The sequence below is a fragment of the Carcharhinus amblyrhynchos genome, chromosome 32, assembly GCF_965287045.1.
Source record: "Carcharhinus amblyrhynchos chromosome 32, sCarAmb.v2.hapA, whole genome shotgun sequence".
Taxonomy (NCBI): domain Eukaryota; kingdom Metazoa; phylum Chordata; class Chondrichthyes; order Carcharhiniformes; family Carcharhinidae; genus Carcharhinus; species Carcharhinus amblyrhynchos.
Genome location: NC_137355.1, coordinates 10,441,503 through 10,461,385, shown reverse-complemented (window position 1 = coordinate 10,461,385; position 19,883 = coordinate 10,441,503). Strand labels below are relative to the sequence as shown.

General features: G+C 44.2%; 1 protein-coding gene across 8 annotated transcripts in view; it reads right to left on the bottom strand.

The window, feature by feature from the left end:
- herc1 (HECT and RLD domain containing E3 ubiquitin protein ligase family member 1) overlaps positions 1-19,883 on the bottom strand; it is a 234,496-nt gene that overhangs the window by 8,292 nt on the left and 206,321 nt on the right. For all 8 annotated transcript variants that reach the window (XM_080216228.1, XM_080216235.1, XM_080216232.1 and 5 more), the window contains exons 64-76: positions 19,025-19,163; positions 18,716-18,897; positions 16,609-16,764; positions 14,027-14,149; positions 12,099-12,201; positions 10,186-10,355; positions 8,098-8,236; positions 6,136-6,305; positions 5,032-5,201; positions 4,693-4,858; positions 2,967-3,043; positions 977-1,229; positions 153-305 (exon numbers count right to left, since the gene is read on the bottom strand). In XM_080216228.1, the coding sequence (XP_080072354.1) occupies positions 153-305; positions 977-1,229; positions 2,967-3,043; positions 4,693-4,858; positions 5,032-5,201; positions 6,136-6,305; positions 8,098-8,236; positions 10,186-10,355; positions 12,099-12,201; positions 14,027-14,149; positions 16,609-16,764; positions 18,716-18,897; positions 19,025-19,163 (2,001 nt within the window). The remainder of the gene's footprint in view (positions 1-152; positions 306-976; positions 1,230-2,966; positions 3,044-4,692; positions 4,859-5,031; positions 5,202-6,135; positions 6,306-8,097; positions 8,237-10,185; positions 10,356-12,098; positions 12,202-14,026; positions 14,150-16,608; positions 16,765-18,715; positions 18,898-19,024; positions 19,164-19,883) is intronic.

Here is a 19,883-nt window from a genome sequence, read left to right as displayed (position 1 = left end):
AGGAACAAACAAGAAAAAGGCAAATACTTCAAACAAACGAGGGAGTCAATCACTTGCTAAAACTTAACATTTACAGATCCGTCTTCCCTCAGCGAAATGAGCCGATAGCTTTCTCGCATTCTAAGTTGGACTAATTTCGATGATCCACTTACCTGCCGATCAATTTCATGCAACCGATACTCGATTGCCCTGTCCACGTACTCCTTTCTATTGGAAAAGGTTAGCGGGATGCTGTTCCCACCTGGGATTATTGGGACCATTTTGCCATCAGCACTTTGGCCCACAAAAGAATCAAGAGGTATCATCTGAAACACAAAACAGAAGTGTTGACCCCTTACAAGACTGAAAGTTTTGTCTTGGACAAAAAAAAAAAATCAATGATTTGAACCTGGGGTTTTCCCAGGGCGTCACAATGGCTGAGTGGTTAGCACTGACGCCTCTTAGCGCCAGGATCCCGGGTTTGATTCCCAGGTGGAATTTGTACATTCCTCCCCCCCGCCGCCGCCCAGTGTCTGCATGGATTTTGTCTGGATGCTCTTACTTCTTCCCACAGTCCAAAGATGTGCAGGTCAAGTGGATTGGCCATGCTAAATTCTCCCTTGGTGTCCCAAGATTGTAGGTTACGGGGGTTACAGACATAGGTTAGGGAAAGGGCCTGGATAAGGTAACTCCATCAGGCAGTGCCAGCTCAATAGGCCAAATGGTCTCCATCTGCACTGTAGGACTTCTATGATTCTAACGCAACATCCAATATTTTTAATTAATTAAACAAAAGAAAACGTAAGGTTAGTCAGCAATAAGATAACATGGAGGTCAATACTGGCTACGTACGTTAGAAATATGCAACAATCCTGCATTCAAAAGTGTCTTAAAAAGTATAGGCAAAATATCCCTACTTCCTCCGGGAACGAGCCTTTTGAACCTTAGGCTCTTATTTCATCTTACCATCTATTTAGTTTATAAAATATTTACTAACCTCATGGAAATTCTCCTCAGTAATCCCACCATCTTCAATGTGAAGAATGCTGTTAAGTGTTTGTACATAAAGCAAGTCCACCTCCTCAAGATCTTCTAAGGAAAGTGGAATACAGCAGAGCTGCTTCCATACCATCGGTGCTAGGTGGAGATCCAATGGTTTCTTTGTACGAATGGCAACACCCATAAGAATTCCCAAAAACTTGAACTGCATTAGATGCTCATCCGAACAAGTTGAAGGGTTCAGGAGGAACCTGCAGAAAGAAAACAAAAGATTGCGTTCCTTTTAAAAAAGGATGAACAATGTTCCTCCACAATTAGCTGAATAGACAGTGAACTTGATTAGATTTAGGCATCGGGTGGCACAGTGGGTTAGCATTGCTGCCTCATGGCATCAGGGACCTGGGTTCAATTCCCGGCTTGGATCATCGTCAGTGCAGAGTTTGCATGTTCTCTGTGTCTGTATGGGTTTCCTCTGGGTGTTCCGATTTCCTCCCACAGTCCAAAGATGTGCAGGTTAGGTGCATTGGTCATGCTAAATTGCCCTTTAGTGTTCTCAGGATGCATAGATTATAAGGATTAGCAGGTAAATATGTGGGGTTATGGGGATAGAGCCTGGATGGGACTGAGTGACTTCCTTCTGCGGTATAAGGATTCTATGATTCTAAGTGATAGAGTCAGACTGGTGTAGATTTAAGATAACCACTGAATTTATGTGTGTGCCTCAACCAACCAACCAGGGATTGAATGTCATAACACAAGCCACAGGGTGGCAATGGTGTACTGCTTCCACTCTGGTTTAGCCTGCTTTCTGCTGATAGAAGGATTAGGAAACATAGGAACAGGAGCAGACCATATAGTCCGTCAAGCCCGCTCCTCCGCTCAAATACAATCAATTAAACACACTCTTTCACCCCCTCTTCTAACAAATTCAGCCCTAAACAATGTTGCATCATTTAACTTCTAGCTGACTTTACTCTCGAGGTAGGATTCAGCTGACATCTCCTATCCAGAAATCTAGAGTTGAAATCAGTGACAACTTTCTTCTGCCTGCTTTAATACAGTCTTGGAATTGTTGACACAAAACTCTGACAGTGCAATTTATCCCAGCTCCATGAATTTGCACAAGTCAAACGTTAACAGTGGTTAGCACTGCTGCCTTACAGTGCCACAGACCTGGGTTCACTTCTGGCCTTGGGTGACTGTATGGAATTTGCATGTTCTCCCCATGTCCGTGTGGGCTTCCTCCCACATTCCAAAGATGTGCAGGCACGGTGGATTGTCCGTGCTAAATTCCCCCTTTGTGTCAGGGGAACTAACAGGGTACATAGGTGGGGTTATGGGGATAGGGCCTGGGTGGGATCGTTGCCAGTGCAGGCTCAATGGGCTAGTCTTCTCCTGCACTGTAGGGATTCTGATTTAAGAAGATTCAAAGAAAATGGAAAGTAAACAAAAGTCCAAGGACAGAGATAGAAAATCTTGCTTACAAACTGAACTATTACTTAGAATTGACTAAGAGTTGTATCACAGGTCACAATAGACAAAGTATAGACCCATCTCCATAAACAGCAAACACAAAACGAGTGCTGACAGCAAGCAGCGTGGAGTGGCGGTACACGGGAAAGGGATATGAAAGTACTTTTTTCAACAAAAACTACATTCAGATATGAAGAATAAAAAACTCCCCTCCCTGCTTTCACTTTTATTCATTCGTGGGAGATGGGCGTCACTGGCCATTTGTTGTCCATCCCTAGTTGCCCTTGGAGGGCAGTTGAGAATCAACCACATTGCTGTGGTTCTGGAGTTACATGTAGGCCAATCCAGGTAAGGATGGCAGATTTCCTTCCCTAAAGGACATTAGTCAACCAGGTGGGTTTTTCCAACAATCGACAATGGTTTCATGGTCATCAGTAGATTCTTAATATCGATACATAACTAACAAAAATAATACATAACTAGCAACACTCAGTGGAATGGATTTACATTCTTACCTGTCTCGGTTGTAGCCTACTTCAGCCGTGACGTTTGGAGTAGGAATTAGAAGATCTACTATCCCCATCTCAAGTTCCTGTTTAAATTGTATTTATAAAAATCACAAAGTTCATACAATATTGAGCAGAACAACAAACAAAACCAATAGATGTTACAATTAAAAACGCAAACCACGATTACAGCACACTGAAGAAAACTATTTAATCATGGCAACAAATAATCTTTAAATTGACAGAAGTTTTAAGTAATTTACGGTCCTAACGTAATTTGCAATTTCAAATATGGTGTCTGGAAATTGACCTTTATGGAAAAAAACAGATCCAATTGGCAGTTATTCATTGATTAATCATTGATTAGAACAAAGTAGACAAAATTAAGGTGATTCATTTTGGGTGGCATGGTGCCACAATGGTTAGCACTCCTGCCTCATAGAGCCAGGGACCCGGTTCGATTCCCGACTTGGAGTTTGCACATGTGGGTGCCCTTGTGCACCAGTTACTGAAGGTAAGCATGCAGGTGCAGCAGGCAGTAAAGAAGGCAAATGGCATGTTGGCCTTCATTACAAGAGGTTTTGAGTACAGGAGCAGGGATGTGTTGTTGCAATTATACAGGGCCTTGGTGAGGTCACACCTAGAGTATGTATGCAGTTTTGGTCTCATTTTTTGAGGAAGGATGTTCTTGCTCATGAGGAATGCACTGAAGGTTTACCAGACTGATTCCTGGGATGGTCGGACTGATGTGTGAGGAGAGATTGACTAGGTTAGGATTGTTTTTGCCTTGGGCGGGGGGGGTGGGGGGAAGAAATCAAAAGACTTACAAAATTCTACCAGGTTTAAACAGGATAGATGCAGGAAGGATATTTCCAATAACGAGGGAGTCCAGAAAAGGGGTCACAGTCTGAGGATTCAGGTTAGGCCACTTACGATGGAGATGAGGAGACATTTCTTCACCCAAAGAATGGTGAGCCTGTGGAATTCACTATCACAGGAAATAGTTGATGCCAAAACATTGAATGTATTCAAGAGGCGGCTGGATATAGCACTCGCGGCAAATGGGATACAAGTTTATGGGGAGAAAGCAGGATTAGGCTATTGAGTTGGATGATCAGCCATGGTCGTAATGAATGGCGGAGCACGTTTGAAGGGCCAAATGGCCTCCTCCTACTCCTTTCTTCTATGTTTCCATGTTCTCTCCGTGTCTGCACTGGGTTTCCTCCCTCAGTGCAAAGATGTGCTGATTAGGTGCAAAATTGCCCCTTAGCATCCAAAGGTGTATAAATTAGGTGATTAGCCATGGTAAATGCATAGGGTTATGGGGATAATTTGAAGATTGTTCAATCTGATGCTGTGTTTTTTAAAGTTCATTTATTAGTATAGAAGTAGGCTTACATTAACACTGCAATAAAGTTACTATGAAAATCCCCTAGTCACCCCACTCCAGCACCTATTTGGATATACTAAGGGAGAATTTAGCATAGTCAATGCACCTAACCTGCACGTCTTTCAGACTGTGGGAGGAAACTGGAGCACCCGGAGGAAACCCACACAGACACGGGGAGAACGTGCAAACTCCACAGAGTCAGTGACCCAATCTGGGAATCGAACCCGGATCCCTGGCATTGAGAGACAGCAGTGCTAGCCATTGTGCCAGGAGCAGAGGATGGACTCTTTCGGAAGATTGGTGCAGACTCGATGGGCTGAATGAGCTCCTATTCTATGGAATTACCTGACATATTTCGGTGATGGTGTCATCAAACACACCACCGGCATCATCAGCACCCTCTCCCACCAGTTTCACCTTCCAAGCACGAGAAGGTAACCGCAAGTCCGATGCGTTGAGTTTGACCACTTGTCTGGCGATCTGTACAAAGATAGGCTTACACTTGCGGCCTCTAGTGGGAGACAGAACAGGCATGAAACATTGTTATCAACAATGGAGATGGTTTTCATCGTTTATACTAAAAATTAACAGTTACACACAGAAACTGGAGCATTTAAATTGTAGAAACGAGCATTTTTACACAGCTATCATAGTGAAACAATGAACAATATTAACAATATTCACCTGGTCGATATCCTTTTCACAGTGATTTGGGGGCCATAGTTTTTGCCTTGCACCATTGTCTTTCCTATGGACCGCACCATAGGAAGTGTGTACACTCTGGGTGCTAATAAAGGCCTTAATTGTCCCTGGACTATTCCCCACGTTCCAGCATTATAGTGAGATGTACTGTTCTGTAAATAAAATTATAAATATTCATGAAGCATTTTTTGAGCTGTGAAGCATTTACTGAAGCTTTATTGTTAAGAAAGGCCACCAATGCCTTGACTTTCTCAGGAGGCTAAGGAAATTTGGCATGTCAGCTACAACTCTCACCAACTTTTACAGATGCATCATAGAAAGCATTCTTTCTGATTGTATCACAGCTTGGTATGGTTCCTGCTCTGGCCAAGACCGCAAGAAACTACAAAAGGGTTGTGAATGTCGTCCAATCCATCACACAAACCAGCCTCCCATCCATTGACTCTATCTACACTTCCTGCTACTTTAGAAAAGCAGCCAGCATAATTAAGGACCCCGTGAACCCTAGACACCCACCTTCTTCCGTTGATACAAAAGTCTGAGGACGCGTAACGACTGACTCAAGAACAGTTTCTTCTCTGCTGCCATGAGTGGACCTACTTCGCATTAAGTTGATCTTTCTCTACACACCAGCTATGATTGTGATACTACATTCTGCACTCCTTCCTTCCTTCCTTTCTCTATGAACGGTATGCTTTGTTGGTACAACGCATCAGAAACAATACATGTGACAATAATTAATAAAATCAAAATCTATGCTTTATGTACAGCGTGCAAGAAACTCTACTTTCCAGATTTTTACGGGGTTCAAATTTAACCATCTGCCATGGTGGGATTTGAACCTGGGTCTCCAGATCATTACCCTGGGTCTACTGATTACTGGCCCAGTGACAATATCACTACGTCACTGCTTCCTCTAAGGTCTGTATACTAATACATGTGACAATAATAAAACAAATCAAAATCTATGTTTTGTCTGAATAGCATGCAAGAAACAATACTTTCCACTGTATACTAATACATTTGACAATAATAAATGAAATCATTAAGTGCTAGCTTCCCTATTTTGCTCCAGGCACTACTAACCTGATTGTTTGGGCTAAGGTTAAGTAACCTCCACGATGAGTACATGAGATCTGAGAAGTGGTACAGCAAACGTAGCCTGGCTCTGATGGTTTCAATATTGGTTTCCTTCAACGAGCTGTACTGGGGCGGTATAGAGTCTGGCAACCCAAGCTGCAGAGGCACAGATACACCTACAAAGAGCAGCAGTAGATTTTCACATGAGCAGGACAACAAATCGTTCCAGCAGGAACTCCCATCGCTGCAGGACACATTTAGGAAAGATGTCTGCACAATCCAGACTCTCAAAAATTATTCACACTAAAGCAAGCTACCCATGTTTGTTTTTTTAGATTACTTGCTTTGATGTGGATGCTTGATTCCCAAGTGAAAAATTCTTGTCGCATAGCTAATTACGCTGAAGGGTAAATAAACATAAACAGAAGCAAAAAAAATAAAATCAAGTCTATTCATGTTTGGAAAGGTTACATTGGGGTGTAGCACTTCATCAGAACACAATGACACCAATTTCTCCCCCTCCTGCCAAAAAAAAAGACGTTCATGAGATGTGGTTGATTTGGCAAAGTTCCATCTGCTGACTGCCTTCAGTCAAAGGAGTCATATGTTGAGGTTTGAACTTTCAACCTGAGGATACTGGTCACATATCATAACCACTGCACTATTACACAGGGAGGGTTAATGCCAATATTTATTTATTCAGGAAACACTGATGAAAGGACACATATGGAGCTCTGACAATTTTATTTTCTATTCTTTTATAGAATCCCTACAGTGCAGAAGGAGGCCCATTGACCACAATCCCATCAGGCCCGATTCCCGTAACCCACATTTACCCTAGCAAGTCCTGCTGACACGCAGGGGCAATTTAGCATGGCCCATCAACCTATCCTGCACATCTTTGTAGTGTGGGAGGAAACCAGAGCAGACACGGGAGAATGGGCAAACGCCACACAGACAGTGATCTGAGGCTGGGATTAAACCCGGGTCCCTGACGCTGTGGAGCAGAGTGCTCACTGTGCCACCCATGACGTGGATGTAGATAATCCTTTACAGGATGTTGGGGCCACCGACAAGAGCAGCATTTGTCGTCCATCCCCAATTTCTCCTGAATGGAGTGGCTTTGCTAGGGCCATTTCTAAGGCCAGTGAAGAGTTGACGACATTGCTGACAGTCTGGAGTCACATGTAGGCCAGACTGGGCAAGGGCGGCAGATTTCCTCCTCTGAAAGACATTAGCAAAACCAGATGGGTTTCTAAACAATCAACAACGGTTGTCATGGTTACCAGTTCTGAGACTAGCTTCATACTATTAGTTGAATTTAAAATTCTTCCAATTGCGGTGGAGAGATTTGAACCCATGCCCTCCCCAGAGCATTAGCCTGGTCCCCTGGATTACCATTGCCATAAAATCACCATCTCCCCGAAATGCTGTCAGACACTGCTTGGTAAAGTCGACTTAGCCTAGACCCAGAATATCTTAAAAAAAAGTGCCACTTTTAATAGACACCTTGCTTCTAACTGTTCAGCAGTAGACAAATAACCAACTTGCCTATCTTATCAACACAAATACTTTCAAATATTATTGTCACCTAGCTTCAGGGTTAAAGCAAAAGGGGCAGCATGGATAAGTTGGGCCAAAGGGCCTGTTTCCATGCTGTAAACCTCTACAACTGTCAAACTGATGACTGTGCTTCAGTTAAATGAGCCTTGGTTCAACAATGAACATTAAGTGTTCTAGAATATGGCTGGAGAAAGACATTTTATACTCATTATAGTTTTTAATAGTGTAACAGTTAAAAACCTGGAAAGGCCAACCTTATCAAAAAAATCCCCCTTTTTTGAAAGGCGTATGATTAATATTCAACACAGTAAAGTAGCTCTTAAGTCATCAATCAGATGACATAACTATTTTTTGAAACCCTCCACTAGTTACAGCACACAGCAAAATGCAAGGTAACCGCCTCACCTGGTGCTCTTGGTGGTACGGGAGGGGCTGTCCATGCCACACTGTGACACCGGCCCGCCGAAATCTGCCGAATGTTCTTTCCCTGGAGGGCTGTGACCAGAGTTGGCTCTCTCACGTGATTGGTGTGACCCAATCCCAGCTACAGAGGGGATAAAAGAAGGAAGCCAAATGGGAAAGTGGAGACAGGGCACCGCGACAAAACCTCCCTCCAAACGCTTAATTTTCTGCTGCATGTGTTCCTAACGCCAATGCATCTCTGCTCTAAGAACATCTTTGATAGCTTTCATCTTCAACATTTCTAACGACACGGATGACTGCTTGCAGATGGTTCAGTGATGGTACTTGGCAGCACTTGAAAACTAATTTAAAATGTGAAGGGAAATAAAATCACGTGCTTGAGTGTGTAGTGCCTGATGCTAACTTCTGCTCTGCTGTGGACTCTCATGAGGTATGCGAGGTCAGGAGATGGTGATTATATTATAACATGTCATACAAGATGGTCGCTCATGGGTGGTTAGCATTGCTGCTTCACAGCGCCAGGGACCCGGGTTCGATTCCCAGCTTGGGTCACTGTCTGTGTGGAGTTTGCATGTTGTCCCCCAAATCTGCATGGGTTTCCTCCAGGTGTTCTGGTTTCCCCCCCATATTCTAAAAGGAATGCTGGTTAGGTGCATCGATCCGAACAGGCGCCAGAGTGTGGTGACTAGGAGAATTTCACAGTAACTTTGTTGCAGCGTTAACATAAGCCTTACTTGCAACTAATAAATAAACTTTAACTTTACTTTATTGTGGCATCTGACATGCAACTACTCAGTCAGAGGAAGACTGGAAATCCAGTGATCTGTCTGTTCAAGGTAGGGATGGGGGGGCGGGGGGGGGGCAAGGGACAGGGCTGTGGCTTGCTAGAGGCATCCAGTAAAAAAGAAATGGCATTATCATGCTGTAAAACCAGCCAATAATCTGTGTAAATGGGTGGGATGGCTTGATCCCAGCAGCCCATATACCCATTTCCATGGGATACACCAATACACTCTAATATCCTGATATCCAGGCTAGAAGCAAGGCAATCTCTTTTCCAGCTACTTTCCCTGACACCAGTGCCCCTGTTTGTGTTAAGGCTAACACTGGAGATTCTTCGTCTTCAGGCATCATCTCAATTTTCTACTTAATCTGCTGGGAAAAGATGCACAGGGTAGGTGGATTGGCTATGCTAAATTGCCCCTCAGTGTCCAAAGATGTGCAGGTTAGGTGGATTGGCCATGAGAATGCATGGGGTTACAGGAATAGGTGGGGAGGATGCCTGGGTACGGTACTCTGGCAGAGAGGCGGTGCAAACTTGATGGGCCGAATGGCCTCCTCTGCACTATAGGGATTCTTTGATCCTATGAACATAACCTCATCCCCCAACAAACTAGTCAGTCAAAACTCAGTACCTACTCCATGTTCGGATATAGTTAGATTTTTATTCACAAGTAGGCTTAGATTAACACTGCAATGAAGTTACTGTGAAAATCCCCTAGTTGTCACTCTCTGGCGCCTGTTCGGATAGACTGAGGGAGAATTTAGCATGGCCAATGCACCTAACCAGCATGTCTTTCGGACCATGGGAGGAAACTGGAGCACCCAAGGAAACCCACGCAGATACGGGGAGAATATGTAAACTCCACACAGACAGCGAACCAAGCCGGGAATCGAACCCGGATCCCTGGGGCTGAGAGGCAGCAGTGCTAGCCACTGTGCCACTTCGGAGAGACACTGAAAACGTAGCAGTTCAGGAATCACTGTACCCCATGAGTTATAATGAAGAATATGATAGCTCAGTCTTTAGTGCAAACAGTTTGTTCTAACCTTCAATTTCATTCTCACTGAGATTTTGATTCCTGCTTGCGTCTTTTGAAGGCATTTATATCAAGACAGCATCAACTGCTGCTAGTGAGAATTATGTTCCACAACAGGAAAATCTCCCGCCTTGCTTCTGGCGATTTGATTTTGAGCTTGTGCTCTCTGGGTCTGCAGTCATGTTCCCAGTCAAAATCCTGCACTCTGGGTGGGTTTAAAAAATGTGTCCATACTGTCAAGATTTCTTACCTGTCCTTCTGAATTGCTGCCCCATCCATAAACATCTCCAGCTGATGAAAGACCGAGGGTGTGCTCAGCACCCACAACTATATCCTCAATAAAGACTCCGTTCAGAGCAGGTACTAACTGAGGTCTGTTATGATTGCGGGCACGGCCCTCAGGCAAACCAATCAGACGGTCTGTCAGCACAAAAGAGGATCCATCAGATTTTGAACGGGACATAGAAACATAGAACAGTACAGACCCTTCAGCCCGTAATGTTGTGCCGAGCTATGGCCAAACCCAAGATCAAGCTATCCCACTCCCTATCGTTCTGGTGTGCTCCATGTGCCTACCAATAACCGCTTGAAAGTTCCTAAAGTGTCCAACTCCACTATCACAGCAGGCAGTGCATTCACTCAGTGAAGAATCTACATCAGATATCCCTCCTGCATCTCCCACCATGAACCTTAGGCCCCCTAGTAACAGCTACATCCACCCGAGGAAATAGTCTCTGCATGTCCACTTTATCTATTCCCCTCATCATCTTATAAATCTCTATCAAGTCACCTCTCATCCTCCTCCGCTCTAAAGAGAAAAGCCCCAGCTCCCTCAACCTTTCCTCATAAGACCTACCCTCAAAACCAGGCAGCATCCTGGTAAATTTCCTCTGCACTCTCTCCAATGCTTCCACATCCTTCTTACAGTGAGGTGACCAGAACTGAACACAATGCGTTCTTACCAACATCCGGTATAGTTGCAGCATAACCCCACGGCTCAAACTCAAACGCCCTGTTAATAAACGTTAACAAGATCTCTGTTCCTCCACATTCCTCAGAACCCTGCCGTTGACCCTGTAATCCGCATTCAAGTTTGCCCTACCAAAATGAATCACCTCGCACTTATCAGGGTTAAACTCCATCTGCCACTTTTCAGCCCAGCTCTGCATCCTATCAATGTCTCTTTGAGCCCTCCACCTCATCCACTACTCCACCAAGCTTGGTGTCATCAGCAAATTTACTAACCCACCCTTCAGCCCCTTCTTCCAAGTCATTGATAAAAATCACAAATAGCAGAGGACCCAGCACTGACCCCTGTGGTACACTGCTGGTAACTGGCCTCCAGTCTGAAAATTTTCCTTCCACCACCACCCTAGAAGAAATTGCCAGTTACTTATCCAGACAGCCAGTAACTTATCCTAATTTACTGTGTGAACGGTGAAGACAACTTCAGATCACTGCCACCTCCAGATATAAATTAACAGATTCATCCAAATTTGGCAGAGGAAACCATTCATAAGACACTGCACCTTTACAAAGCTATCTGAAAATATGATCTTCCCCCCTCTTCCAGTATACAGATAGCACAAGTATAGGCAAATATTAAGACCTCACTGTGTAGTTTTCTTGAGGGTAACCCCAAAACTAGCTCCCTGATGCAAATTATGTACTGACGTCAAGTGCAGACACATTTGTGATTGTGTACCATGCATAGGCAGACCTGCTCATCATCTCTGGATATAAGTGCAGTGGCCAACGATGCTAACCCTTCTTCAATAATCCAAGGAGTTGCATGGTTAGCCAAGTCAGAGAGTTGGCAAAGGGGTTCAATAACAGACACAAACAATGACAACACTTACTCAAACTAACAGACAGCAAATTCTGTGAGACAAGACCAGAGGAATACTCGTGTAACTTGTGCTGTTTGTTGAAACTAACGATTAGTTTGTGTTGTCGGTAAATGGTTTGTGATGCATGTAGTGTTACAGAAAATTGCACTGATCTTGACAACCAAGTTTCACATTCAACTTCACAGCGAAAACTTTCAGTTGTAAAGCAGGAATTATAAAGTTAGTCAGTCGCACACTTATTTGTGATGAATTAAAAATACCTTCTTGGTGCCATTCTAAAAGTAATTTTGAAAAGCCTGGATGATTCTCTTACCTTGGCCAAAGGTGTACACGTGGCCATCTTTTGTCAGGGCAACGGAAAATTGGGTGCCACAAGCAACCTTTTTAATTCCTATTCCACACAAAACATCCACCTTCTGCAGAAAGAAGTTAAAAAAAAAGTTTAAGAGAAATAACTATGCAAGGACAACAGGGCGTAATTATGTAATTCAGCAATTACATCATTTTCTGGGACTGTCTTCACGACACCGAACTGGAAAATTGTCTAGCCATATCCCATCCACAGAAAAAAGCAGGACAAATCCAAACTTGCAACTGAGTACGATCCAATGGAATAGCAATGACCAAAATGGTGTCATCAACGGTGCTATTATGCAGCATACATTCTGCGTTGATCTGCTCACTTGGGGTTCTACCAGGATCACTCGGCTCCAGACTTCCTTCTGGAATTGAGCTTTTTGTGTATGTCGTACTGATAATGAGTGACTGCCCTTTACATCAAGGCAGCATTTGACTGAGTGTGGCATCAAGGAATCCCAGCAAAAATGAAGTACATGGGAATCAGAAGACAAACTCTGTGCTGGTTGGAGTCATACCTAGCACAAAGGAAGAGGAGGCCAGTTATCTCTACGGTGGGACACTGCTGCAGGAGTTTGGGTCCAAACATCTTCAGCTGCTTCATCAATCACCTTACCAGCATCAGATGATGAGAAGTGGGGATATTCGCTGGTGATTGCACAGTGTTTAGTCCCAAATCTAATGCCTCAGATATTGAAATAGTTTGTTCCCACACTCAGCAAGGACCTAGAGACAGTATCGAGGATTGGTTTGACATTTGGCGAGTTACATTCATGTCACACGAGTACCAAGCAAAGACCCTTACTAACGAGGGTGAACCATCTCTCCATAACAATCAAAGCATCACAACAGCTGAAGTCCCAATATCAACATCCGGGGAGGGGGGTGGGGGGAACCTCCTAAATCTAAATGGATTGACAATGTAAATGCAATGGATAAAAGGTAGTTTTAAGAGATTTATATTTGTATTGGTAATTAAAAAAGCATAGTTTACAAGTGGATTTAATTTCACATTTGTGTAAGGAAGGGTAAACTATAGTTAGATTGATGCTGGACAAAGGGGTGTGTGTGCACGCGCACGTGTGTGCGTGGAGGGCGGGTTAGTTTCAACTCAAACTGTGCTCCCATTGTGCTTAGAGAGGGTTACAACATGAAAAGTAATAAAGTTGGCTGAAACATGTGGTCGTTGCTCAGCAACTGGGGACCTTTAAAAGTAGGAAGGTTTTTTGAATTCAGTTTTGCTGAATTTTTTTGTAGTTGGACATAGGAAACTAGGAGTGAACATCTCTCAACTCTGCCAGAAGCAAGCTGGACAGGACAAAGGGGCTGCAAAAGGCAGACTTCCCAAAGAAACAGATAAGGTCCAGGCAACCGGGGAACTGGGACAGAAGGAATGTTAAGAGAACAGCGACCGTGAAGACGACCCAGATATTGTTCAGGGGAATTCAAGGGGAAAGCTGACAAAGTGCTGTGAGTAAAAGAGAGAAAGCTGCAGATTTAAAGTGGGAATGCAGACTTCAGAGGTAAATCAAAAGATTGATGTCATCTTAATGCAGTCTGGGAATCAATAGTTAAAAGTAATTGTGAAGAATTGGTGCAACATTGAGGCAATGAAGGTGGAAATGTAAAACTCAGATGCTGGATTCCTTGTTAAAAGTGGAGCGGAAGCTTTGTTTGAAAGAGTAGTGTGGAAAACCTGGAACGGATGCGTAAGGTGAACTGCTGATGGGAAGCAGTGTTGTAAAAGACGATTTTAAAGCCTATCTATTTTGGAAACTCGTGTAACAATCTGGGGCGATTGAGGAGAAATCCACAGAAAGTCACTGCAGTGATCGACAAACAGAAGCCGTGTAAATACAATGACAAAGGTTTGGTAACACGTACCTGAGGAGAGGACTTGGCTGTTGAATTACCCAGGCCAAGTTTTCCATAATCTCCATCACCAAATGCCCAAACCATCATCCCATCAGTAGAGACAGCCAAAGTGTGATTTAAACCACATGCAACCTGGAATGGAAAATCTAGCAATGTAAACTGAGTGGCAAGACATCAGATATCAACAATAATACACGTGGATCATAGAATAGACGACCATTTGGCCCATCGGGTCTGCACCAAGCACAATCCCACCCAGCCTCTATTCCCAAAGCCCCACGTATTTATCGTGTCAGTCCCCCTAGGGGGCAATTTAGCATGGCCAATGAACCTGTCCCACACATCTTTGGACTGTGGGAGAAAACCAGAGCACCTCGAGGAAACCCACGCAGACAGGGGGAGAATGTGCAAACTCTACAGAGGCGGTGACCTAAGCAGGGAATTGAACCTGGGCCCCCGGCACTATGAGGCAGCAGTGCTAACCACTGTGCTGCCCAAGATTGGACTGGGGTGGGCACAGTAAGAAATCTCACAACATCAGGTTAAAATCCAACAGGTTCGTCTGAAATCACAAGCTTTTGGAGCACTGCTTCTTTATCAGGTGATACTAAAACACCGATGGGCAAACAGTAGCATTACTGTATGTTTGCAATTTGCCTTTTCCTGTTTTAGCAAATTCCTCCCCACCCCCTCCCATGTATGAGGCTCTTTAGGGTTTGGGGCTATTGGGTGTTGACAAATTACCAAGTGGATCGCACAGCTTTTGGTCACCCCAGTGAATCTCACCCGAGTGGCCATCATTCAAGACCTGCTCCAATGGTTCACTGGGGTATTAATGAATCTAAGACCAAGACTGGGAATTGAGCAGGGGGTTTTCCAGCACTGTTATTCAATGAATATTGCCGCGTGATAATTTAACATGCTTCAGATTCCTATTTCGTAGAATCCCTACAGTGCAGAAAGAGGCCACTTGGCCCACTGAGCCCACGCCAACAACAACCTCAACCAGGCCCTATCCCTGTAACCCCACACATTTACCCTGCAAATCCCCCTGACACCAGGGTTAATTTAACATTGCCAATCCACCTAACTGACGCATCTTTGGATTGTGGGAGGAAACCGGAGCACCCAGAGGAAATCCATGCTAATACGGGGAGAATGTGCAAATACCACACAGACAGTGACCCAAGGCTGGAGTTGAACCCGGGTCTCTGGCGCTGAGAGACTGCAGTGCTAACAATTGTGCTACCACGCTGCCCTAATTCATAATTTGTGGGATCCTGTTCAATACAAAACAGTTGCAATGTTTGGCAAAAAATCTGCCACAGCATTTTGAGGTTTCCTATGCCAGGTGAAAAGTTTGATAAAACTGAGCTAGATTACAAACTTTTACTTCTTTCCATCAAGGTCTTAGTTCATTTATTGAATATTAACATTTCTGGTTGGATCATATTATTTTTAAATCATAGAATCCCTACAGAGAACAAGGAGGCCATTTCACCTATCGCGTGTACACCAACTCTGAAGAGTATTCCCGTAACCCCACCCTGCTAATCCCTGTAACCAACACATCTTTTGGACACTAAGGGGCAATTTAGCATGGTCAATCCACCTAACCTGCACATCTTTGGACCGTGGGAGGAAACCGGAGCACCCAGAGGAAACCCATGGGGAAAATCTGCAAACTCCACGCAGACAGCGACTTGAGGTTGGAAAAGAACCCAGGTCTCGGGCATTGTGAAGCAGCGGTGCTAACCACTGTCACCCAAAATTTAGTGGAGCAAGTTATTTCCTCTTTAAGCCTTTGATGTTCCATCTCCTGCTTAGCTCCTTTAATGCCCTCCTTACAAAACACCTTTGACCAAATTTACCATCTCCTGCTGCCCTCATCGGATAAAACTCTTCCCTATTCCAAGATCATCTGGGGACTCAAAATACTGTTCACTTGGTGGCACAATGGGTAGCACTGCTGCCTCTCAGCACCAGGGATCCGGGTTCAATTCTGGCTTGGGTCACTGTCTGTGTGGCGTCTGCATGTTCTCCCACGTCTGCCGATGGGAAGTTCCGGTTTCCTCCCACAGTCCAAAAGACGTGCCAGTTAGGATGCACTGGCTGTGCTAAATTCTCCTTCAGAGTACCGAGCAGGCGCCAGAGGATTTTCACAGTAACTTCATTGCACTGTTAATGTAGGCCTACTTGTGACACCAACAAATAAAATCAGAAGTGAGGAGAAACTGCAAATTCTCAAAAACGGAAATAAAAACAGAAGATTCTGGAATGACATATGGATCAGCATCCATGCAGTAATAAGGTAAGTTTGAAAATCCCAGAATACAGGTGTGCATTCCCAGCATTTTCTATTTATGGCCGGATAATTTATTTGTATTTGAATGAATCCTCCATAAATATCTTAAAGACAATTACCATCTTGCTCATGGACTGTAGTGTCAATACACATTAGAACTGTTTGCAATACCTCTTAAAGACGATTACCAGGGAGGGAAGGAGGGCGGGGGAAAGAGAGAGAGAGAGCGCGCGTGCGAGAGAGAGAGAGAGAGAGAGAGATCTGATTTGTTAACGTCATACCATACCTGTCCAACTTGATAGCCTTCCAACGCCGCTACTCTCTCCGGCAGCTTTTTGTTTGATGTGTTACCCAGTCCCAAACGACCATAATCACCATTTCCAAATGTGAACAGCTTCCCATCAGCAGTAACAACCGCAGAATGTTTAAAGCCACATGACATCTGTTGAAACAGAAACAATGAAGAGGGCATTCAATTCCAACAGAGGTGGAATGTGATCCTTAAGTGTCCATTAACTGGGCTTCAACAGAACCAAGGGCTGGCTGGATGACCCCCCTTCGCCTCCCCCCGCCTCCCAGAATGAGAAAGGGGCGGGGAAGAGAGAGCGAGAGATGCCCTGCTTAAAAGAAAAAGGCCATACAATTTAGAGCTAGTTCTTTGCCAAACATCTGAGGTCACATACCAACCGACTCAAGAATAGCTTCTTCCCCCCTGTCAGACTTTTGAATGGACCTATCTTATCACTAGGCTGATACCAGATATGAAGGGGTTAGCCAATGAAGAGAGGCTAAATAGACTGGGTCTGTACTCAGAGTTTAGAAGGCTGAGGGGGAGGGGATCTTATAGAGACGTATAACGAAGGGGATAGAGAGATTCTTCCCGCTTAGAAAGGATAGCAGGACTAGAGGCCACAGCCTCAAGATAAGGTGGTGGTGGTGGTGTTGTTGGGGGGGGGGCGGCAGTTTAGATCAGAGTTGAGGAGGAACTTCTTCACTTAAAGGGTAGTGAGTCTCTGGAATTCTCTGCCCGTTGAAATGGTGGAGGCTACCTCGCTGAATACATTAAAAACTTAGCATAACCTTTACTAATTAAAAAAACTTAGACATGACAAAAGTATAATTCTTAACAGCTTACTATCTCCATTGTTGCACTTTAACAGAGACACGAATCCCTTCTTTAGAGCCAGTCAGCATAGAAACCAAAGATGCTTATGTAGGTCCTAGATTTCCAGCCTTTTGACACTTCTGGACAGTGATCCAGACAAACACCTAAGTCTTTTACTTATCATGAAGCAACTACCAGAGAAAACTCCACCCCCAGACAGTAGAATCTCAGAGGAAAAGGTTTATTTCTTGGCAGATTCCAGTCTCCACTTCAGACAGAGCAAAGATAAGAGAAAACAGCCTTTTAAAAAAATCCCAAAAGCAGACTGGCTCAAGTTCCCTGTGCAAGCCTAGCCTAACCTCGTCATAAGACCTTACCTGTCAATCAACCCATTCAAGCCTACTCTGCAATATCCCAAAGGGAAACAAAGTAGAACCCTGCACTAGTTCAGATCAAAACAAACACTGCATCAATTAGGTATCTGCAGTAACAATATAATGTTGCTGGATCCAGACAAAGAGGAAGGGATTAGTAAACACATTCAGCACAGAAACATGACTGAAATACATTTCTTTATGGCACAGTATTGTCACATAAGCCAAATCCCTGTGGTGAAATGGCTCAGCTATTAGTTGATGGTGGCCGAGGAAGTCAGCTACTATATAATAAACGCTACTAAGGGTAAAGGACTGGTGATGATCCCACTGAAGACTAAGGGGAAGGATTGAGCTCTCTATTCTCTGGTACGGTCACTACCAGACAATGGTGTGATACGGCTGTTGCTTGTCAGCCCACGGCTGGACGCCCCATTCAGATTCTGCAGTAGGCCGATTCTAGTTTCTTCATTCTCAGGGGTATCATGAATGGAACTAAACACAGCAATCTTCCAGAAACAGCCCCACTCCTGGCCTTGTAGCCAAGAGTAGCAACTCTCACCTGTCACACCTGAGTTTCGGAGTTAGCCTTGACGGTAGTTAAGATGCTGCAAATAGCATTTAGACAATGCATTGAGGCTGAGACAATGGGCTGGCTACGTGTCCCCCCTCCAAAGACAACGGGCTGGCTATGTCGCTGCACCACCTCCCCGCCCCCACCAGACAACAGGCCAGCTATGTAGCTGCCCCCCCCTCCCAGACAACAGGCAGGCAATCCCCTAGACAACGAACAGAGCATCCCTTAGACAATGTATGCGTGTCAATACCAGGATTAAAATTTGCCCTCAGTAATTGATTAGCCAAATTTATTCATTTATTAATTTATCTAATAATTACCCAGGGCACAACCTCACCTGAACAACTTCCTCTCCTTGCAGTGCCTCAATCTGCCGGGGTCTGCGCTGCCGGTCACTGTTTCCGTGTCCCAGCTTCCCATAGTCCCCATCACCCCAGCTGAAGACTTCACCGCTTTCTGTCAGAGCCATAGAGTGGCCGTCGGACCCACAGGAAGTCACTAGCTGAGTTACTACAAAACCTGCGACATACACAACAGCAGTGAGGATCACACAAACACAAAAGGTGGATATTATGATTTCAATGATTAACAAGGCATTTTTTTTTTAAACTGTCACAGATTTTGCCCAAAGAGTCTTTAATTATACCTTGTAGAGCTGAAATGACAGTCAAGACATGGAGGTCATCTGAATTTCCTTGACCAAGTCGACCATAGCTACCTTCCCCACACGCCATCACGGTTCCATTAGCCTGGATAACAAAAGTGCAATTCTGCCCACAAATAACCTGTGGATAGCAAATGCGTTAAATAAAACTACTTAGCACATGTAAGCAGCCAGGTTTTGACACAACCATGTTTTATTTTCAATCAACTCCTCATTAAAAATCAGCAGTGATCTAAACATTAAGATGGAAAAAATAAAACTTCAGCAGGGTTGTTCGAGAGTTAGTAGTTACTATCATTTTAAAATCATAAATACCATCTGCCATATTAACAATAGAACACTATGAAACATTCTTCCATCAAGTAAATTTATTGCAGCATTTAGTTAGGATTAAGATTCTGAGGAGTCGAATGAATTAGTGTTTAGAAAAGTTTAAGTTTATTTATTAGTGTTAAGTGTAGGCTTACATTTACAGTGCAACGAAGTTACTGTGAAAATCCCCTAGTCACCACACTCTGGCGCCTGTTTGGATTCACTGAGGGGGAATTTAACATGGCCAATGCACCTAACCAGCATGTCTTTTGGACTGTGGGAGGAAACCGGAGCACCTGGAGGAAACTCACACAGACAGAGTGCAGAGTCCGCTCAGACAGTGGCCCAAACTGGGAATTGAATCTGGATCCCTGGTGCTGAGAGGCAGCAGTGCTAACCACTGTGCTGCCCACTCTGTGCATCTTTCTGTATGTGTGACTGTGTGCATGTGTAAAATGTAATTAAATCTCAAATATGCAAAACCTCAAATCTCAAAAGTTTAAATCTCACGGGATCCAGGGTGAGGTAT